Source organism: Engystomops pustulosus, chromosome 10 (assembly GCF_040894005.1).
Source record: "Engystomops pustulosus chromosome 10, aEngPut4.maternal, whole genome shotgun sequence".
Lineage (NCBI taxonomy): Eukaryota > Metazoa > Chordata > Amphibia > Anura > Leptodactylidae > Engystomops > Engystomops pustulosus.
The window spans coordinates 72,296,874-72,320,741 of record NC_092420.1 but is presented as its reverse complement, the minus strand read 5'-3'; the positions used below and the strand labels follow the sequence as shown (position 1 = coordinate 72,320,741).

Below are 23,868 nucleotides of genomic sequence, written 5' to 3'. Positions count from 1 at the left end.
TTTGGGACTCGCACAGAAACCTGGACATCTATGATGTATCAATATATCTTCAAAAAGCCTGAAGAAAGCTTAACTTTTATTTTACCTAAAAGAACCTTTGAATTGAAACTTTTAATACACTTGGAAGCAAAAATAATTCCAACTGGTGAAAGTGTTATTGAGGTGGGCATCGCGGCATACAAAGTCCTCGGTATTGTAGATGTCCATGTTTTACAGACCACTGATACTGCAAGCAACTGACCCCTACAAGGTTCCGGGAAGTAGAGAAGGCCTGCAGCAGCCTTCCCCCTAGTACCATATTACTGAGCCTACAGAGTAGTTATGTGCTAAGTATTACTACCAATGGTGAGAAAACACATGATAACATCTAATATAAAGCAGAGTTATCCTATAACCTCTACTCTTGGCCTTCTTTCTGGTATACACGAGTTACTGAGGACAAACCACAGAATTATTCCTCTGGTGACACCAAGAAATCTCCGTACAACTAAATAAAACAACACAAGTGGATTGATTAGAAGAAAGATTTATTGATTGGATGAAATATTAGATGTATAAGAAACAGATTGGTTGATCATCAAGGAAATCAAAAGGATTAATCATAAGATTTTATATTTTTTATTCTTTTTTTATTGCTTGCTCTCATCTCTTCTACTTTCTTGGTCCAATGTCCCTAAAAAAATTGATATGTAGGATAAATAATGAAGTAAAATCTAACATGATATAAACAGCTTTAACCTTTTTTGGAGAATACAGTAGTTGTACCTCCAGTGATATAATAAAGTCTGGGTGCAGGGTTACTTTACTAGTGAAACATTTTGGAGGAGAGATAATGATGGAAGAGAAGGGATTGTGTAAAACACGGATATAAAGGATTGCGTTCTGCTTTCTAAATCTCTTAAATCTCAGGTATCGGCTCCCTGCAGGTGAACATGTGCTGATCTCTGGCCACGAATAAGAGATATGTGATCTATTTTTGTGCTTCAAATATCATCAGTGTGTAATCCATTGCCGAGCCGTATGTCAGCAGGAAAGGTTTGTGTGTTACTCGTATCGGATTCTCTAGAAGAGTCACATGACTGTGTTACCTAGTAAGTGATCTGCACATATGAGCTCCATCAAATGACTCCTGAGTGTCTCCCGGGTGGTGTCAGTATTTTTCTCATAGTCTTCTATGGGAAGGCTCGGGTTGTAAACATGGGCAGGAATAGGACCTGCTCTGAGTTTTCTACAGACTACACCCAGTTGTGTGCATGCGGCTATTGAAATAAATATGTCAGTGTACTATCTGCAAAAAAAGGGATAGCACACAGACAAGAAAGTCATTCATGTGGAATAAGAGTGAATACTGCCCAATCACATCTGGATGACATTGTTCCAAATCCATATGTGTACAGAGGGAAATTTATAAAAAAAAATTTCACTAGCCAAATACTTCCATAAATTGTGTATATATTGCATTGTTTCCCTATCTAATAAGCTCTGTGTGATTAATATAATGTATGCTCTACCATATATGTACAGAGGTCCCTAGTAACACTGAGGCACAATACTACAGAGCAAGGTGAATATGTAAGGAAATGTATCCTCCAAATGGTCACTATTACCAATGAAACAAAAATATATATAAAAGAAATGATAATGTTATGAGATTTTGCACAGTTTACCGGATAAGTTGGGATTAGTTTTTGAATGAAACAAGACCTCAGCCAATCATACCACCAAGACCAACATCTGGAAGCGTTATCTAAATAAAAGGGAATCATTTGGTTATTATTAGGTAATAGCGAAGCAAAATATACGTTTAAAAACATAGAAACAGAAATCAACACTGATTCCATGACTCGAGCTGCTGCTTGACCGCCACAAAAACCTGCAGAAATGTTAGTGGAACTCCTGGTTGTGTATAATGGGACCTGCAGCAGGATATTATTATTATCCTGATGTGAAATATACAGTCACCCTATTTACATCACATATGGGATTATAAGAGAAGATATGTGGTTGTGACCGGAATACACTTTGATGGTACATTTTATTTACACCTCCTATCTGCATAGAGCAATCCTAAATAAAACTCCTAATCATAAGAAAAGAGCAATCCTAGAAAAACCCTAAAGACCTGAATGTGTTATCTCCAGCCTCATCCCATTTATAGGACAATCATACATGTGCACTTACCAATTTACATGCCAAATCATTCAAAACCCCAGATGGTCCGATAAGTGCCTGAAATAACATAAAAAGTTTTTAATAGTTGCTGTTTTTTATATGGTTTTACTAAAGGCAAATTTACTAATAATATTGTTGTGCAGTATTTAATAAATTCCTAAATTGGTGAAATCTAAATGAGATTCTGTCAGCTTCTAGACAATATATAAACTTATGGGGACACATGTATCTTTTATTTGGCTTGGCTTCTTTTTGTTTAGTTGAAACTTTTTTGGTGCATTTGCACTTTTGCAACAGTTTTTGTGCTTAAGACAATCTTACTACTAGAGGGGAAACTCTGGCTTCCTCTTTAACTTTGGGAAGATTTGTGCATGAAAATAATTCCAATTTAAAGATACCAGGAAAAGCATCAATACTTTTAAGAGATACCAGTGTGGTCTGGAGGCTTATTAGAAAAAAATTCCAGTTACCAATGGATATTTCAGAATTTTTGTTACTAAGAGACTTATTTTATATGGGTAAATGAAAAGGACTGCAGGGATAGCTTTCCAATTGGGAGAAGAAAGGAGTCTATGGGCTTGGAGATATAATAGATATGAAGGGAAAGTAATTGAAGTTATTTGACCAGGTAAAGAGTGAGTTTGGTTTAAGGGACTCAGAATGTTTTGTATTATTTACAGATCATTAATGGATAAAGGATTTTTGAAGAGGATAGGAAAAGGTAACTGTGAACTTTTTGGGAAAATATTTGACTCAGTGGGAGGAAACCCTTCGATTATAAACATTAGAATGAATTTGACATCCAGGGAAGAGAATAACTTTAATGGTAAGATAGAAAATAAATGGGCAAGAGATGTAGAGGAGTATATCTCAGAAGAAGTAGAATCATTGTATTGTAAGAAAGAAAAAAGAAAACATAATCTTGCTTCAAAGTTCTAGTTGGATAAATGTCCAGTGCCATAAGCAGGCCTTTCTTGTGTTTGAAACCAGTTTTTCCTAAGTAAGACTTAGACACCTCACCTACAAGGTAATATGTTCAGTATGTAAATGTGACCTTCTGCAAGTATATTATTGTGAGGTTAAACCATAAATGATGGAACGATGTAGAAACCTCTGATTGTTCTCTCTTTCATTATTATTGTGCTGCAGCCTCTTGTTCTAGGAGTCAGTAGTAAATCTGTGGACAAGTAACAAGCTCCACATAGGAATCTGGATCCCAAAAGTAAATTTGAGATCTCGACAAAACCATAAACTATTTGTAGTGGAGAAATACTAATACTTTACTGTATATTCACTTGCTATTATTATTTTAACCTGGTGCTAGTTGTATTCTTAGATCTGTACACCAGTATTATCTATTCTGTACATTATCTCAAAGTGCTTTGCTGTCCTATAGAACATTTCCTTTCAAATTGCCCGCATTACAGACAGTCCCTGGGTTACATACAAGATAGGTTCTTTAGGTTTGTCCTTAAGTTGAATTTGTATGTAAGTCGGAACTGTATATTTTATCATTGTAACTCTGCCGAAAAATTTTTTGGGTCTCTGTGAGAATTGGATTTTAAAACTTTTGGGTTATCATAAGAACCAGGATTAACAATAAAGCTTAACTGCAGGCACCTTTGATAACTGTTATAGCTGTTTATTGTAGCCTAAGGCTAAAGTACAGTAAAGTAAGTTGGGTGTTCTTAAGTAGGGGACTGCCTGTACTCAAAAGTAGATTCTTCCTTCCTTCTAAATCAGTTGGGAATTGTGAAATGAATAGAGAAGTGAATGAATAATAACATGTACTATAACTATAAATGTTGTAGATTTGTGATTCTCACCAGTATTTCACAGATGGGGGGTTATAATTACATCTTATTAGACTATAACAATACAACAATTACACAAATATTTTCAAAATCTAAAAAGAAACTTACCTGAAGTAGATCAAGGACCTTCTGCACTAAACCTTCTAGACTTTCTCCAAGTTTTGTGACTAATTCTTCCTGTAATACATTTGTCATGTAAATGTGTTAGTTATACAAGTGATCTTACTGTATTATCTTTATCAGACTGTATAAACCTTTCTTTATTGTACTGAGGAAACTAACACTTTGGGGGTCATTTATTAAGGGACCGATTCGCGTTTTCCCAACGTGTTACCCGAATATTTCCGATTTGAGCCAATTTTCCCTGTATTGCCCTGGGTTTTTGGTGCACGCGATCGGATTGTGGCGCATCAGCGCCGGCATGCACGCAACGGAAATCGGGGGGTGTGGCCGAACGATAACCCGAAGGAATTCAGAAAAACCACCGCATTTAAAAAAAAAAAAGTGTTGCTGGACATGCTCTTACCTTCACCAGGTATAGGATGGTGCATTCTGGCGTTCCTCGGGGAACTTCAGCGCAGCAGCGACATCTGGTGGACGTCGGAGGAACTGCCTTAGTGAATCGCCAGAAGACCCGAATCCGCCGCACAGAAGGCGTCGCTGGATCGCGAATGGGCCGGGTAAGTAAATCTGCCCCTTTGTGTAGATATTGTATATGAAAATATCCACATGTTACAGTTTTGGGCGACCTTTACATCTCCCTTTGAGGATTCTGTTCTTCTGCTTTGTTATAGTGTATGAACACCAAGCCCACAGTATCACAAAGAATCAACTGAATAATTTGGACTAATGGAATGATTTTAAGATATACTAATAAGAGCAAGATTTCTTACCACTGTATCACCAGTGCCAAGTGCATCGTCCCCAAAGCAAGCAGCGTTTTTCTAATGAGAAATAAAGAAAATAAAACTTGTGTTACCTTCTTGTATTAGAAGCGATAGAAGCAACTTAATAATATGACAGCAATAATCAGCCAGTGCTCACCTAGGAATATAGTCTATATAGCTAAAAATGATGTCACTGATCTAGTTATCCATGGCATTTTTTTCCAAAAGTTTGCCTAACAATTTTGATCTTGTGATTCAGGTTTTCAAGTGTAAAGAAATAACTACAACTACCCATAGCTTTCTCTCTCCTACTTGATTCCAATAACTGTGCATTATATAGCCGTTCTATTGTATGATGTATGTGTCATATCTGGAAAAATGTAGGATTATCGATGACAGAGTTTGAGTAAGCATAAAGGCAGAACATGCAGCTGGTATGGGGCTGGGAGAGAAGGTTGTCCAGGGTTTCATTTCCTCCATACACATCTCAACATACATTCATATCATTTTACTGGAGCCACCAATAGGGGTAAATGTTTAATTGAGTTCAACCAATGCTAGATATAAGTGGAGGATTAAGGGTCCCATGGGCCCAGGGCTGTTCACAAGACTAGGGCCCCTAGGTATCTAAACTAACATGTGCCCAGATGTTAGGACTTAGGTACTCATCTATATGGTTAATCTCACTGTCATGATAAACTTCAAACAAGCACTTAAAACCCATCTTTTAAGTAAAGCCAATCTCATTCCATAACTGCAGGAAACCATCACAACCAGATATCCAAGACTGCATATAAGCCAAGGCTCCCAATTTTAGAAAAAATAGGTATTGACTCAAGAATAAGCCCTAGAGTAGGAAACAGAGCTCCACATTAATGAAATATCAGCAGTAAAGCCCCCCTTTGATGTAATGTCCACAACAGAGCCCCATTTAATGTTATGTCCTCAGCAGGGCCCCCTTTAATGAAATGTCCACAGCAGAGCCCTCTTATACATAAGTATCTGCAGCAGATTTCCCTTTACATAAATGTCCACAACAAATGCCCCCCTAGAATAAAATTTCCACAGCAGATTCACTCCTTTCATAAAATGTCCTCAACAGATGCCCCTTTACATAAATGTCTACAGCAGAGATTTCCCCCACACTATTAATGACACCTCCGCATCAATGTATGTGCCCAGGCAGAAAGAGGAGAAAATGGAGCCGCAGGGCGGGGGAGAAAAAGCTGAAGGTGAGTTAAGATTTTTTTCTTAATGATGAAGGGTTTGTGTCCCTTGGAAGCCCATAGTAGTGGATGTAGCAGTCTGTTCTATCCTTCAGAGCTATACAGGGGATATTTATCATTGCATTTTACTAAGTTTTGGTGTACAGAATGATAAGAATAAGATTCACATGTATAAAGCACATAGGCAGAGATGGTTCTTGTATGTGTAAAGGTATCTGACTATTCTATTTCCACTGAGATCAGTATCTAGATAAATTAGTGTCTGTATATGGAGACATCCGTTTTGTGTGACTAGGTCTCTACTCATTACAGTGAATTAGAAGTTTTAAAACATACCAAGAGCTGCACAACGTCTTTTGCAGTTACTGCATTTCGATCTCCCTAGAAAGCAAACGCAGCAAGTTACATGGGAATTTACTATAATCTCTAATAAATTAAAGGGATTTTCCTATCTTGTGTATTCATGACCTTTCCATAGGTGCGGGTCCTTGACTCCCTTGGTACAGCTGTAAAGTTTGGCATGCATAAGGAACAAAGTATATAGGTTTGCCATGTATATGTGGCCACTCTCTATTCAAGTCTATTCGAGTCTTTTCGAGTTATTTTCAGCACTGCCATAGGTCTGAATGGTGAGAGAAGGCAAATGTGGTGAAAGCTCTCCGATCAGCCCGGCCGCAGGAAGGGGACAATAAGCTCCAATGATGTATTTATGACATTTGCTCTGTATATGCCCTACATACAATGGATAGAAAACCCCCTCTAACAACTTCTAAAGCAGATAGCCTGGGGGTCTCAGCAGTCAGAATGAGGTGGTGTCTGTGACAATTGGTTGTTCACGACAAACTATATATTAAAATATATATAACCTTTCAACAAACCAGTCCTGCCCACATCACACATACTATAGAATCATGTATAATTACCAGACCTAGTCCATGTAAAACATCTGTAAGGTTCACAAAGTAATAATTCTGATTGAATTAAGCTCTCAGCAGTACATTAAAATTACATGATTTTTTACCACTAATAAATGCAATCATATAAATATTTGATATCTTTTAGTTATTAACGAGAAAACCAGTGCAGGGGGATCAGATCTGTCACTTCCACAGAAAAGAGGAAGAAGAGACCTTTCCATGTGTCACACTGATTCCATCCTCCCATTAGTGGCCTCATCCCCAAATGGCTGTGAATATCAGACTTCTATAACAACTTCCTACTCCTGAGTGTTCTATACCCACAAGTAACATTTCTGTAGATATCCAGGCTGTGACTATAAGACTTTTATATCTAGATAAACCAAGTCTGACCAAAGTCTGACCAAAGCCAAACTTTTTTTTATCATTACATTAAAATTATTATTTTTACCTTACAAATGAAGGCCTTTAGGTTGTCGGGCAATGGAGACACATTTTTCTAAAATAAAGAATATACAAGTAAGTTGTAGTTGCTATTAAAGTCATGTGATCTAGAGATTTATTTCAGTCCAATTTTAAATAATATCCATCAATCTACAAAAAAGATAATTCAGTGTGATATGTGTAAGTTACTGTAATAATACCACGACTGATCCACTGCTCCCCCTCCATATATATAACATTAGTGTTTATGTGTGTGTATTCAAAGAGTAGAGAATTACAATAGATAATCCGATTATATTTATTTCTACTAAACTTTCCCATTAATAATGTTAATTGAATAAACCTTTTAGAACTTATTTCATTTTTCTATCTACAAATATGAAAGTATAAATTGGTGATACCGTCAGGGCCTTTGCCAAACAGGTTGATAGCAAAGCATCATCTGCCTGTAATTATAAATATAAATAATTTTATCAGAAATCATGAATTCTGCAGATATAATCATTTGTTCTGTTAACACATGTCCATATGTGTCACATTACCAGAGAGATTATTAGAATAAAGTTCATAATAATATTAAACACCACTGTTATATTAAAAAGAGATAATCAATCAAATAATTAAATGGTTACACAGTCTCTTACACTTTAAGCTGCCATACAATATGGTGTAAATAAATCTCTGAGAGATCTATAACACATAATGGTAAACTTACCAGCGCACATAGTATTTGTGTTGCACCTTCACTCAGTTTTAGTGTGTCCTGGAAAAATACAATGATGATGATGAGGATTTTCTATATTTACATTTTCTACATAGAAAAGTTGTAAGTCTGTTATTATACCTGGTCTTAAAAATATATATTACATAGAAATAATAATAGGAAGTATCAGTAGTTTTTTCTGGAAGTATTTTAAGAACTTTAACAAGCTTTATTCAAAACTTAAAAAGTTTTGGGGACAAGTCTTGGGGACAGAATTACATCTGGTCAGGAAGATATCAGCTATAGCCTCTTCCAGTATTGTGAAATTTTCAATAAAATCCAAGTTGGAACAAATAAGTATTGGAAAATCAAAGGAGATGGTCTGAATAAATACCTTGGTGCTGCTACTTTTACTACTTTTAAGGTGACACCATTGTGCTGACCCAGCCATGAGATTGATGCTCAGAAACCTCCACCAACACAATATACAGGACAGTGCCCGGATCACATTGATGTCATCTTATACTCTGGAAGTTCAGCATTATACCAAACAGAGAGTGGAACAATCTCCTGTCCTCCTGTCACTGTCCTGGATAACAGGCTGGTAGTAGCTTTTGAACCTTTTGTATTATCTTATGACAAGCAACCTATTCAATAACGCCAGCAAGTTACAGCGATACCAGAGGAACCTACCTGCAATCTAACATATCCTGGAGCAGTCTGACTAATGATAAGGGAATATGTTGTGTGCAGGTTGAGTTTCAGCATAATTCGCTGCTGTTCCCTTTTATCCTAGAGCGTTTTGGCAGACTGCCACCCACACACCAGTAAAACCAGTCCTAAGGCCATCAGATGTTTCAGCGTTTGTTCACATTTTTGGAAAACTTCAGGACTTGAATGATCTATTTTTTTATGAAAACTAAACTCTTTCATTTGTATCTCTGCCTCATGTGCTTTACTTTCAGATTACAAAACAGTCTCCTATCAGAAAGCTGCTTTCAGTTTTTACCACTGACTTTAAGAATATGAAAGATGCATCTGTCAAAAATTAATCCATCAAAAAAATGGGAAAGCTGTCAAAAAGTCTAATTGCTTGAAATGTGAATGGAGTCTTGTATGTAGGGCGAGGATTACACCAAGGTTATAGTCATGTAACTGTAACCTTGATTGTGCCGTTTTCCAATACAATTCTATCAATCTATGAATTAATCTGGATCTAATAAGAATTTCTTTACAGTCAAGTGTAAAAATATGAAAAACTATATATCTTATTATTTTGGAAGTTTTTGTAGCTATCAATTGATCTAATTCCACACTGATCAACATTGTGGAAAACTATAAAATGTATCCACCTTCATAGTTTACATTCCATAGAAATACAAATTCTATATCTGAATCCCCCAGTAAGGGCCGTGCTGTGCAATCACATTTAAAGGAAAAACTTACAAGCAATTCGAACAACTCACGAGCCACATCCTCCAGAGTCTTTCCAGCTGCTGCTAACGCTTCCTCCTGTAGGGGAAATACATTTAACTATTTTACACAGTAGAAACATGGCTTTTATTCATTACTTTTAAATTTCATAGAAGTATATCCTCCGAAGCTTAAATTAAAAGGTAAAATATATTAAATGTACATTTTAAATCATCTATGTGACTGTATATGTGTGACTGTATATAAACATGTAACATATATAAGCAGCCACTTACATTTCCTATGAAGATAAGTGGATGGGTAATCCAGAAAGAAGGGATCATTTATCCCAATTGTCACATCCCAGAAGAATAATAGTATCAATTTACAGTGACTCCCAAGTCCTTCCTTTCTTCTAGCCCCTTGGCCTACTACCATGCAGGGGGTGCAGGTACAAGCCACTTCTAGGAAACATTAGGCTGTAGAACCAAATAGAATTTGGTTTTTTGGGTGGTGATGCACCCAGAATGTCCTAATGGGGACCCACCATTGACTATTATGGCCACTGCCCTATAGTCTGTGTTCTAATAATGCAGAAAGTGTTGAAGTTGTAAGCAACATCTCCCACAGCCATATATATAAGTAGTTGGAGCAGATGTCAGGCCTGTACACCAATTCTTCATTCTTAATGTTTTGATGGCAATTGACCTCATTTAATATCTGTTCTGTTGGCTTTCCAATTATTTGGTTTCCGGGAAGCTAGTCCATTCATATCCATATTTTCCACTTCATTTAGAATGAGGTGTTAATGCAGTTCTTTACTTACTAATGTCTGATCTTCATGAATATTAAGAATTACATCCAAAGCACAACCGGAACATTTCTAGTAAGAGATTAGAAGAAAAGAGAACCTTTTATTTAGGTCATCAGCTACAAACAATATGTTCTATGTCATATAACATCATTTATCATGTTCTAAAAGTAAACTATGTAGAACAAGATTCAGAATAGTTTTTTAGGGCACTTTTTTATTCCAGTGTCAGGTATTGTATAATGTCATCGCCATCCTTATCTTGTATCACTATGACCCTGCACTGTGATAAATACAACAATAAAAATTAAAATCAATGAAATATGGTTCAGTCAGGGATTACTGGAACTGTTACACTTGGATATACTGTATAGTAAGTTTCTAACTAATAATCATAAATTCCTTTTAGTAAGCAAATTATACCCTAATAACTTATAACTGGGAGATATTACATTCACTAAACAACTATAATGGGAAATAGGAAACCATCCTAATCCTATAGCATCCCATGGTCTGTCCTGTCCTGTCCTGTCAGTAGCTGATAAATATCATGACACTACTGTTTGAGGGGAACGGAAAATTGAGATAGGACTTCCAGACACTTCTCTACAAATCTTTTCAACAGAATTTAGCGCCGTTCCTTACTTATATCCTGTAACGGCAGTAATATACTTTTGAAGGTTACAAATGATAAGAAATACATACAGTGCTGCAACAATAATTGAGATGCTTCACTGCATAAGCCACCAAAAACATTAGAAACGTAGGGGCAGATTTATCAAGCTGTATAAAAGTAAGAATGTTCTTAAAACCAATAACAGTTCAGCTTTCATTTTACCAGTGCTCATGGCTATTTTAAAGGGGAGCTTTAATTGGTTGCCATGGGCAACTAAGAACATTCTTACTTTTTGACAGTTTGATAAATCTGCCCCACAAAGTTCTACTGCAGAAATGTCTATCAGTGTCCATTGGAACCTGACAAATGTTTCCCCTCTCTCGCTATGTAAGTAATCTAGTGTAATTGTACGACTATATATATATATTTACAGCACATGTTCTTAAACAATAGCAATGTTATATCTTACCAGTATGAGTATAAGTTCTTTCGTAGCTGCCCTAAATTTCTCTTCATTTCGTGTGATCTGTGGGTAAACAATTACGAAAAATAAATATATGTACAATTATACAATTAACTACCGTATATACTTGCGTATAAGCCGAGTTTTTCAGCACAAAAAATGTGCTGTAAAATGTCCCCTCGACTTATACACGAGTCTATAACAAAAAAAAAATTACCCACTTAAAAAAAATAAACTTAAATACTCACCCTCCGATGTCAGCGCGTTGCGTCTTCTTTCTTCTCCGCGGCTCCTCTTCTCTCTTCTTTCTTCTGTCATGGACGCGCCCATGTTTTCTTAGTGGCCGCGCATACTATGACGTCAGCAGCAGCCGCGTCATAGTATGCGCATGCTAGAAGAAAACATGGCCGCGTCCATGCCGGAAGATAGAAGAGAGAAGAGGAGCCGCGGAGAAGAAAGAAGACGGGACACGCTGACATCGGGGACATCGGTAAGTTGCGCCGACATCGGGGAGCCGCGCTGACATCGGAGGGTGAGTATATAAGTTTTTTTTTTTAAGGGCCGTGGGGGCAGGCAGGCTGTATACTACTAGGGGCTTGCTGTATACTACTAGGGGCTTGCTGTATACTACTAGGGGCTTGCTGCATACTACTAGGGGCTTGCTGTATACTACTAGGGGCTTGCTGTATACTACTAGGGGGCTGCTGTATACTACTAGGGGGCTGCTGTATACTACTAGGGGGCTGCTGTACACTACTAGGGGCTGCTGTACACTACTGGGGGCTGCTGTACACTACTATGGGCTGCTGTATACTACTAGGGGCTGCTGTATACTACTAGGGGCTGCTAAATACTACATGGGGGCTGGCAGGCTGTATACTACTGGGGGCTGGCAGGCTGTATACTACTGGGGGGTTTGACCAATGCATTTCCCACCCTCGGCTTATACTCGAGTCAGTAGTTTTTCCCAGTTTTGGTGGTAAAATTAGGTGTCTCGGCTTATACTCGGGTCGGCTTATACTCGAGTATATACGGTAACACATTCTTTATTGATATTAAATATTGGCAAATATAATTTACTTACCTTTCCTTTGTAGCTACACACAAAAATTGCAAGATTTACAGTGAAAGCTGGAGCATGCTAGATAAGAAGAGACAATAGAAATATATTAGTCAATGTAGATCAGAACTATATAACCTTGGTTAAGATTGGGGGAGTCGCCATCAGTTACTATGACAGCTATGTCTATGCTGGACTCCCAGGCCTGTCATTTATCCTGACCATAACCTGCCAGAGACAGTTACTTAGACCTCAGTCATATAACTGTCATATACTTCAGTATTGCATTATATGGCAGAAGTGATTAAAACCCTAAGGTTCAATGCACACTTGGGGGACAAATAGTAAAAGAAAAGTTTTTAAAAATCAAAAAAAATTACAAGAATCTAAAAATTTAAATCCCTTTTCTTTTACTAGAACATATATAAATGATATAGAATATTATTATCCAGCCACTAGAAAGTACAATTGTTTAACATAAAAACAAGCCCTCACATAGCTCTGTACATGGATATTTAAAGTAAAATATGGATTTTTGAAGGTGGGCAGCAATAAACAAAAACACAGAAACAAAAACGGGACAAGTCATTAGAGAGTTAATAGCAAACATGCACAGGCTGAGCTGATGAAAGTCTATGTTTAGACCCCAGTAGCTTTGTAATGTGCACATTAACCTGTGATTTCCTCTAGTAATGTTTGCCTGCTTTACCTTGACCGCATCTGCTTTTGCCCTGTCACATAAATATTTTTGGACCTTGGTTATTATTATTATTACTTTTTTGCTGCTGTAGTTACAGTTAACATTTCTATGGGCTGCAAAATTGCACAAAAAATTTAAAGGTAAAATTATTGTCCGACATTTGAACAAACGGCCTTAAAATAACAGCTTTATGGGTCTAGATTTAAATAACCTTTAGCTATATTGAGATTTTATATTGGTCATTGAGGCCTAAATATACATTTTGTTATTAAAAAAAGTTAAATACATTAGTATTTATTCAAACTTACATTTACAGCAAATTCCAAGCACTGAGCATTTGTTGGTTTACTTCCTGATGTATCATAACTAGAGATGAGCGAACACTAAAATGCTCGGGTACTCGTTATTCGAGACGAACTTTTCCCGATGCTCGAGTGCTCGTCTCGAATAACGAACCCCATTGAAGTCAATGGGAGACTCGAGCATTTTTCAAGGGGACCAAGGCTCTGCACAGGGAAGCTTGGCCAAACACCTGGGAACCTCAGAAAAGGATGGAAACACCACGGAAATGGACAGGAAACAGCAGGGGCAGCATGCATGGATGCCTCTGAGGCTGCTTAAACGCACCATTATGCCAAAATTATGGGCAACAGCATGGCCATGACAGAGTGACAGAATGAAGCTAGATAGCATCTAAAACATGCAATAATTGACCCTGACACTATAGGGGACGGCATGCAGAGGCAGCGGCAGCAGGCTAGAGAGTGTCATGGCGACATACCCTAAATGGACTCAGGCTTCAAACCAATGGGTGGCAGAGAGGAACCAAAGGAGGTGAGCAAGAAGTGCTCAAATAATATCGGTACATGATAAAAGTTTGCCAGTATATTTTGTGGATTACACAGCAGGGTGGCGACAAAGTTAACATGGAAGCCATGAAAACAACCCAAAATTCTGCCTGACACAGCTCGTTTGATAAGGGGACCATGTATGGAGGCAGTGAACTAGTAGTAGATTAAAGGTGCTGCAGTTAAAACTATGTTAGTTGGATCTTGGCATGGAGCTGGCGCTCCGCTGCCAGGCGAGCTTTCGCCAATCCAAGCCCCTGTCTCTAGGCTACTCCCCAAACAGCACTTTTGTATAAGATCAAGTGTAGTAGCGTTCTTATAAGTTTAGGATATGCCGGGTGAGGGGAATGTAAACAGATACGCAAGAAGCGCATGATGCGCATGGAGCTGGCGCTCCGCTGCCAGGCGAGCTTTCGCCAATCCAAGCCCCTGTCTCTAGGCTACTCCCCAAACAGCACTTTTGTATAAGATCAAGTGTAGTAGCGTTCTTATAAGTTTAGGATATGCCGGGTGAGGGGAATGTAAACAGATGCGCAAGAAGCGCATGATGCGCATGGAGCTGGCGCTCCGCTGCCAGGCGAGCTTTCGCAAATCCAAGCCCCTGTCTCTAGGCTACTCCCCAAACAGCACTTTTGTATAAGATCAAGTGTAGTAGCGTTCTTATAAGTTTAGGATATGCCGGGTGAGGGGAATGTAAACAGACGCGCAAGAAGCGCATGATGCGCATGGAGCTGGCGCTCCGCTGCCAGGCGAGCTTTCGCAAATCCAAGCCCCTGTCTCTAGGCTACTCCCCAAACAGCACTTTTGTATAAGATCAAGTGTAGTAGCGTTCTTATAAGTTTAGGATATGGCGGGTGAGGGGAATGTAAACAGATGCGCAAGAAGCGCTGAAATAATATCCCTAAATGGTAAAAGTTTGCAAGTATATTTTGTGGATTACACAGCAGGGTGGCGACAAAGTTAACAACTTTGATGTGGAATCCATGAAAACAACCCAAATTTCTGCCTGACACACCTCGTTTGATAAAGGGACGATGTATGGAGGCAGCTATATGGACGACTTTTGGAGGTAGCAATGGAGACAACGTGTGGAGGCTGCTATGGAGACAATTTAATTTGGATAGTGCCTGTATGTGGCAGTCCCAAACATTTTTCAAACCAGAGGAGCAGGTAGGTGGCCCTCCAGTAAAATGGAATAGATTGAGTGCCTGTATGTGGCAGTCCCAAAAATTGTTCAAACCAGAGGAGCAGGTAGGTGGCCCTGCAGTAAAATGGAATAGATTGAGTGCCTGTATGTGGCAGTCCCAAAAATTGTTCAAACCAGAGGAGCAGGTAGGTGGCCCTGCAGTAAAATGGAATAGATTGAGTGCCTGTATGTGGCAGTCCCAAAAATGTTTCAAACCAGAGGAGCAGGTAGGTGGCCCTCCAGTAAAATGGGATAGATTGAGTGCCTGTATGTGGCAGTCCCAAAAATGTTTCAAACCAGAGGAGCAGGTAGGTGGCCCTCCAGTAAAATGGAATAGATTGAGTGCCTGTATGTGGCAGTCCCAAAAATTGTTCAAACCAGAGGAGCAGGTAGGTGGCCCTGCAGTAAAATGGAATAGATTGAGTGCCTGTATGTGGCAGTCCCAAAAATTCTTCAAACCAGAGGAGCAGGTAGGTGGCCCTCCAGTAAAATGGAATAGATTGAGTGCCTGTATGTGGCAGTCCCAAAAATTCTTCAAACCAGAGGAGCAGGTAGGTGGCCCTGCAGTAAAATGGAATAGATTGAGTGCCTGTATGTGGCAGTCCCAAAAATTCTTCAAACCAGAGGAGCAGGTAGGTGGCCCTCCAGTAAAATGGAATAGATTGAGTGCCTGTATGTGGCAGTCCCAAAAATTCTTCAAACCAGAGGAGCAGGTAGGTGGCCCTGCAGTAAAATGGAATAGATTGAGTGCCTGTATGTGGCAGTCCCAAAAATGTTTCAAACCAGAGGAGCAGGTAGGTGGCCCTCCAGTAAAATGGAATAGATTGAGTGCCTGTATGTGGCAGTCCCAAAAATTCTTCAAACCAGAGGAGCAGGTAGGTGGCCCTCCAGTAAAATGGAATAGATTGAGTGCCTGTATGTGGCAGTCCCAAAAATTGTTCAAACCAGAGGACCGGGTAGGTGGCCCTCCAGAAAAATGGAATAGATTGAGTGCCTGTATGTGGCACTCACAAAAATTGTTTCAAACAGAGGACCGGGTAGGTGGCCCTCCAGAAAAATTAAATGCATGAAGTATAGCAAGAGCCAGTGGGCCCTGTCAAAAAATAGCCATTTTCCTCTGCTTTACTGTACAAAGAGGAGGAGAAGGAGGAAAATGAGGAGGAGGAGGAGGAGTGGATCAATTATTCAGGTTGAGCTTCCTTCACCTGGTGGAGATTGGAAATTCTGAGAAATCCAGCCTTTATTCATTTTAATAAGCGTCAGCCTGTCAGCGCTGTCAGTCGACAGGCGTGTACGCTTATCGGTGATGATGCCACCAGCTGCACTGAAAACCCGCTCGGACAAGACGCTAGCGGCAGGGCAGGCAAGAACCTCCAAGGCGTACAGCGCCAGTTCGTGCCACATGTCCAGCTTTGAAACCCAGTAGTTGTAGGGAGCTGTGTGATCATTTAGGACGATGGTATGGTCAGCTACGTACTCCCTCACCATCTTTCTGTAAAGATCAGCCCTACTCTGCCGAGACTGGGGACAGGTGACAGTGTCTTGCTGGGGTGACATAAAGCTGGCAAAAGCCTTGTAAAGCGTACCCTTGCCAGTGCTGGACAAGCTGCCTGCTCGCCTACTCTCCCTCGCTACTTGTCCCGCAGAACTACGCACTCTGCCGCTAGCGCTGTCAGAAGGGAAATACTGTTTCAGCTTGTGCACCAGGGCCTGCTGGTATTCATGCATTCTCACACTCCTTTCCTCTGCAGGGATGAGAGTGGCAAGATTTTGCTTGTACCGTGGGTCCAGGAGAGTGAACACCCAGTAATCGGTGCTGGAATAAATTCTTTGAACGCGAGGGTCACGGGATAGGCAGCCTAGCATGAAATCTGCCATATGCGCCAGAGTACCAACGCGTAAGAATTCACTCCCCTCACTGGCCTGACTGTCCATTTCCTCCTCCTCCAACTCCTCCAACTCCTCTTCTTCTGCCCATACACGCTGAACAGTGAAGGACTCAACAATGGTCCCCTCTTGTGTCTCGCCAACATTCTCCTCCTCTTCCTCCTCATCCTCCTCCACCTCCACCTCCTCCGATATGCGCTGAGAAACAGACCTCAGGGTGCTTTGGCTATCAACAAGGGAATATTCTTCCCCCGTCTCTTGTGACGAGCGCAAAGCTTCCGACTTCATGCTGACCAGAGAGTTTTTCAACAGGCCAAGCAGCGGGATGGTGAGGCTGATGATGGCGGCATCGCCACTGACCATCTGTGTTGACTCCTCAAAGTTACTCAGCACCTGACAGATATCAGACATCCACGTCCACTCCTCATTGTAGACTTGAGGAAGCTGACTGACCTGACTACCAGTTCTGGTGGAAGTTGACATCTGGCAGTCTACAATCGCTCTGCGCTGCTGGTAAACTCTGGATAACATGGTCAGTGTTGAATTCCACCTCGTGGGCACGTCGCACAACAGTCGGTGAGCGGGCAGTTGGAGGCGGCGCTGCGCTGCCCTGAGAGTGGCAGCATCTGGGCTGGACTTCCTGAAATGCGCACAGATGCGGCGCACCTTCGTGAGCAAATCAGACAGATTGGGGTATGTCTTGAGGAAACGCTGCACTATCAGATTTAACACATGGGCCAGGCATGGCACATGTGTCAGTCTGCCGAGTTGCAGAGCCGCCACCAGGTTACGGCCGTTGTCACACACAACCATTCCCGGCTTGAGGTTCAGCGGTGCCAGCCACAGATCAGTCTGCGCCGTGATGCCCTGTAATAGCTCTTGGGCGGTGTGCCTTTTGTCGCCTAGGCTCAGCAGTTTGAGCACCGCCTGCTGTCGCTTAGCGACGGCACTGCTGCTGTGCCTAGAGCTACCGACTGATGGCGCCGTGCCCACGGATGGTAGTTCGGAGGAGGAGGTGGAGGAGGGGTGGGAGGAGGAGGAGGCATAGTAGGCCTGAAACACCTGGACCGAGGTAGGCCCCGCAATCCTCGGCGTCGGCAGTATATGAGCAGCCCCAGGGTCAGTCTCGGTCCCAGCCTCCACCAAGTTAACCCAATGTGCCGTCAGCGATATATAGTGGCCCTGCCCGGCAGCACTCGTCCACGTGTCCGTGGTCAGGTGGACCTTGTCAGAAACGGCGTTGGTCAGGGCACGGATGATGTTGTCTGACACGTGCTGGTGCAGGGCTGGGACGGCACATCGGGAAAAGTAGTGGCGGCTGGGGACCGAATACCGAGGGGCGGCCGCCGCCATGAGGTTGCGAAAGGCCTCGGTCTCTACTAGCCTATAGGGCAGCATCTCCAGGCTAAGCAATCTGGAGATGTGCACATTAAGGGCTTGGGCGTGCGGGTGGGTTGCACTATATTTGCGTTTCCGCTCCAGCGTCTGGGGTATGGAGAGCTGAACGCTGGTGGATGCTGTGGAGGATCGTGGAGGCGACGATGGGGTTTTTGTGCCAGGGTCCTGGGCAGGGGGCTGACTAGCAGCTGACACAGGGGAAGGAGCAGTGGTGTGCACGGCCGGAGGTGAACGGGCTTGTTGCCACTGAGTGGGGTGCTTAGCATTCATATGCCTGCGCATACTGGTGGTAGTTAAGCTAGTAGTGGTGGAACCCCTGCTGAGCCTGGTTTGGCACATGTTGCACACCACAGTCCGTCGGTCATCCGGTGTTTCCTTAAAGAACCTCCACACTTCTGAAGATCTAGCCCTCGCCGCAAGAGCCCTCACCACGGGAGCTTCACTAGTTGACAGTGGCGCTGATGCACCAGCTCTGGCCCTGCCTCTCCGTCTGGCCCCACCACTGCCTCTTCCAACCTGTTCAGGTCGAGGACTCTCCTCCGTCTCAGAAGCACTGTGTTCACCCGGCCTCTCAACCCAGCTTGGGTCTGTCACCTCATCATCCTCCGATCCCTCAGTCTGCTCCCCCCTCGGACTTCCTGCCCTGACAACAACTTCCCCACTGTCTGACAACCGTGTCTCCTCATCGTCGGACACCTCTTTACACACTTCCACTACGTCAAGAAGGTCATCATCACCCACAGACTGTGACTGGTGGAAAACCTGGGCATCGGAAAATTGCTCAGCAGCAACCGGACAAGTGGTTTGTGACTGTGGGAAGGGTCCAGAAAACAGTTCCTCAGAGTATGCCGGTTCAAATGGCAAATTTTCCTGGGAGGGGGCAGACTGGGGGGGAGGAGGCTGAGGTGCAGGAGCTGGAGGAGTGGGGATTTCGGTGACATGGGTGGACTGCGTGGAAGACTGACTGGTGGTGGACAAATTGCTCGAAGCATTGTCAGCAATCCACGACATCACCTGTTCGCACTGTTCTGGCCTCAACAGTGCTCTACCACGAGTCCCAGTAACTTCAGACATGAACCTAGGGAGTGTAGCTCTGCGGCGTTCCCCTGCTCCCTCATCAGCAGGTGGTGTCTCACCCCGCCCAGGACCACGGCCTCTGACCCCTGCAGTAGTTGGACGCCCACGTCCCCGCCCTCGTCCTCTACCCCTAGCCCTGGGGTTAAACATTTTTAAAATGAGAGTTATAACTTTTTTTTTTTTTTTGTGTGTTTTTTTGTGTTTTTTGTTTTTTTTTGTGTTTTTTGTTTTTTTTTGAGTTTTTAGAACCAAACAATCCTATCCTATTGCTATGGCTATTTTCTAGCCAAGTATCAAAGGAAGCACACTACTATGCCAGATGAGATGACACTGAGTTATTGCCTAATAGAAATCCAACCCCTACTGAATTTTGCCACTTCAGCCTTTGCTATGGATATGTGCGCCACTAAGCGCAGAACACAGCGGTCGCAAGTCTCACTACAAATTGCTCAGAATTGGCAAGTACATGCACTGCAGAAACTACAGCCACCAGCAGATCAACCAGAAATCAAATATATAGAACGCTACTGTAGGCTTCAAGAAGCTATTTGTATTCTCCTATGGCTATTTTCTAGCCAAGTATCAAAGGAAGCACACTACTATGCCAGATGAGATGACACTGAGTTATTGCCTAATAGAAATCCAACCCCTACTGAATTTTCCCACTTCAGCCTTTGCTATGGATATGTGCGCCACTAAGCGCAGAACACAGCGGTCGCAAGTCTCACTACAAATTGCTCAGAATTGGCAAGTACATGCACTGCAGAAACTACAGCCACCAGCAGATCAACCAGAAATCAAATATATAGAACGCTACTGTAGGCTTCAAGAAGCTATTTGTATTCTCCTATGGCTATTTTCTAGCCAAGTATCAAAGGAAGCACACTACTATGCCAGATGAGATGACACTGAGTTATTGCCTAATAGAAATCCAACCCCTACTGAATTTTGCCACTTCAGCCTTTGCTATGGATATGTGCGCCACTAAGCGCAGAACACAGCGGTCGCAAGTCTCACTACAAATTGCTCAGAATTGGCAAGTACATGCACTGCAGAAACTACAGCCACCAGCAGATCAACCAGAAATCAAATATATAGAACGCTACTGTAGGCTTCAAGAAGCTATTTGTATTCTCCTATGGCTATTTTCTAGCCAAGTATCAAAGGAAGCACACTACTATGCCAGATGAGATGACACTGAGTTATTGCCTAATAGAAATCCAACCCCTACTGAATTTAGCCACTTCAGCCTTTGCTATGGATATGTGCGCCACTAAGCGCAGAACACAGCGGTCGCAAGTCTCACTACAAATTGCTCAGAATTGGCAAGTACATGCACTGCAGAAACTACAGCCACCAGCAGATCAACCAGAAATCAAATATATAGAACGCTACTGTAGGCTTCAAGAAGCTATTTGTATTCTCCTATGGCTATTTTCTAGCCAAGTATCAAAGGAAGCACACTACTATGCCAGATGAGATGACACTGAGTTATTGCCTAATAGAAATCCAACCCCTACTGAATTTTGCCACTTCAGCCTTTGCTATGGATATGTGCGCCACTAAGCGCAGAACACAGCGGTCGCAAGTCTCACTACAAATTGCTCAGAATTGGCAAGTACATGCACTGCAGAAACTACAGCCACCAGCAGATCAACCAGAAATCAAATATATAGAACGCTACTGTAGGCTTCAAGAAGCTATTTGTATTCTCCTATGGCTATTTTCTAGCCAAGTATCAAAGGAAGCACACTACTATGCCAGATGAGATGACACTGAGTTATTGCCTAATAGAAATCCAACCCCTACTGAATTTTGCCACTTCAGCCTTTGCTATGGATATGTGCGCCACTAAGCGCAGAACACAGCGGTCGCAAGTCTCACTACAAATTGCTCAGAATTGGCAAGTACATGCACTGCAGAAACTACAGCCACCAGCAGATCAACCAGAAATCAAATATATAGAACGCTACTGTAGGCTTCAAGAAGCTATTTGTATTCTCCTATGGCTATTTTCTAGCCAAGTATCAAAGGAAGCACACTACTATGCCAGATGAGATGACACTGAGTTATTGCCTAATAGAAATCCAACCCCTACTGAATTTTGCCACTTCAGCCTTTGCTATGGATATGTGCGCCACTAAGCGCAGAACACAGCGGTCGCAAGTCTCACTACAAATTGCTCAGAATTGGCAAGTACATGCACTGCAGAAACTACAGCCACCAGCAGATCAACCAGAAATCAAATATATAGAACGCTACTGTAGGCTTCAAGAAGCTATTTGTATTCTCCTATGGCTATTTTCTAGCCAAGTATCAAAGGAAGCACACTACTATGCCAGATGAGATGACACTGAGTTATTGCCTAATAGAAATCCAACCCCTACTGAATTTTGCCACTTCAGCCTTTGCTATGGATATGTGTGCCACTAAGAGCTAAACACAACGGTAGCAAGTCCCCCTGCTAATTCCTCACAAAATGGTAAAAGATGCAAATTAAAATAAAAAAAGTAGAACGTTATTGTAGCCCTAAGAAGGGCTGTTGGGTTCTTTGAGAATCACTCCTGCCTAACAGTAAGCTAATAGAACACCCTAACGCTTTCCCTGACCAGCAGCAGCTCTCTCCCTAGCGGCATCCAGAGACAGAATGATCCGAGCAGCGCGGCCAGCGGCTAGTCTATCCCAGGGTCACCTGATCTGGCCAGCCAACCACTGCTATCGACGTGTAAGGGTACCACGTCATGCTGGGTGGAGTGCAGAGTCTCCTGGCTTGTGATTGGCTCTGTTTCTGGCCGCCAAAAAGCAAAACGGCGGGAGCTGCCATTTTCTCGAGCGGGCAAAGTATTCGTCCGAGCAACGAGCAGTTTCGAGTACCCTAATGCTCGACCGAGCATCAAGCTCGGACGAGCATGTTCGCTCATCTCTAATCATAACATGACCTTTCTATGCAAAAAGAAAAAAATACAAAAGACACAAGTCAGCTGAATATACATATACTGTATGTATGATCTATAGATTGTATTAATACATTAGCATCTAAATTACAATGTATTATATCTACATACCCACAGCCAGGCTGAGACCGGCCAAAGCAAAGAGTATGATGATCTTCATTCTGGAGATTGAGGAGATCAAGGTGTGAATGGTACAAGACACTGCTCTTCTTTTATAGGATAAAATGAGGTGACATCACTAAGATCACATGACGGCACTGCCCACATTGGAAATGATCCTAAATGCCTACAGCTTTGATGTCTCCATTATTTTAATCACATTTATTAGCATAGTTAAGAAAACATTTAACATTTGCCAAAATTTCACATCCTGCTTTGAATGTAAACATTAATAAAACATAAGGAAGATTTTACCCTTTAGTTTTATATCTGTCATATTTTTCCCTCATCGAAAACTTGTGTAGGATAAATGCATTTGAGAAAGGTTTTAATATCCTAATTTTAAACTATAAAAGTCTGAATTGGGTGAATGTTTTTAGCACAAATTAAAAGTTAAAGGGGTTGGCCACTCTATTATGTCAGCAGCAGGATCCTATATAAAAGGGTATTCCCATGAAGACAAGATTCTTAAATATACACAGGATAACAAAAAAACACATTCTCTAATACAATGTTATTAACAAATATACTGCATTTCACAGATATAAATCCAACCTGTCTCTATCACTCCTTTTTAAAAATCAGAACTTTTTTATTAAGGCAGAGAAAAACAGAGCCTTACATTTTTTAACATTTTGAGTTAAAGCCACGTTAAAATTAAAAAAAGGAAAAAAACCCCATAGGGATATGCAATGTAACGACAATTTTCCGTCCGCAGCCGGAAGAACGTTCACGAATTTTAATCTCCTAGTGATGTTTACCCAATAAAGATCATTTTTAACCACTTACTTCATAATTTTACTAAGTTTTATTGGGTAAACCTCTGTAATTTACCAATATACATTTATTAAAAGTTCTAGACTATTTTCTTGAAATGAGAGCATATTCCCAAACTAAGATGAAATCCAAAATACCAGGGGTGAACAACCCGCAATCTACAGAACTTTGGGTTGCTGCTCAGACCCTGCTGCTCACAGAGACCAATTAGAGCTGCCATCAATGATAAGAAGATTACCACAGTCACAGTGCGAGGATCTATAAGTAACTGTCCCTGGTTTATCAATGCTAAGGGAAGGATAAGGGATTATTCCACTTTTGTATTTTTTTGGCAAAAAAGATTTGTAATTGCACCA

The 23,868-nt window shown here is 41.4% G+C and overlaps 1 protein-coding gene across 1 annotated transcript; it reads right to left on the bottom strand.

The window, feature by feature from the left end:
* Window positions 1-510: 510 nt before the first annotated feature.
* Window positions 511-22,736, bottom strand: LOC140105232 (ranaspumin-like). The gene is made up of 16 exons (XM_072129181.1): window positions 22,688-22,736; window positions 13,236-13,339; window positions 12,699-12,731; window positions 12,551-12,607; window positions 11,473-11,529; window positions 10,403-10,459; window positions 9,610-9,675; window positions 8,176-8,223; window positions 7,862-7,906; window positions 7,468-7,515; window positions 6,436-6,480; window positions 4,880-4,930; window positions 4,095-4,163; window positions 2,182-2,229; window positions 1,668-1,747; window positions 511-673 (listed from the first exon to the last, which is right to left on the bottom strand). Exons 1-15 carry the CDS (start codon window positions 22,734-22,736, stop codon window positions 1,706-1,708), a joined length of 819 nt encoding a protein of 272 aa, XP_071985282.1. The 3' UTR covers window positions 511-673; window positions 1,668-1,705.
* Between the last annotated feature and the right edge of the window lie 1,132 nt (window positions 22,737-23,868).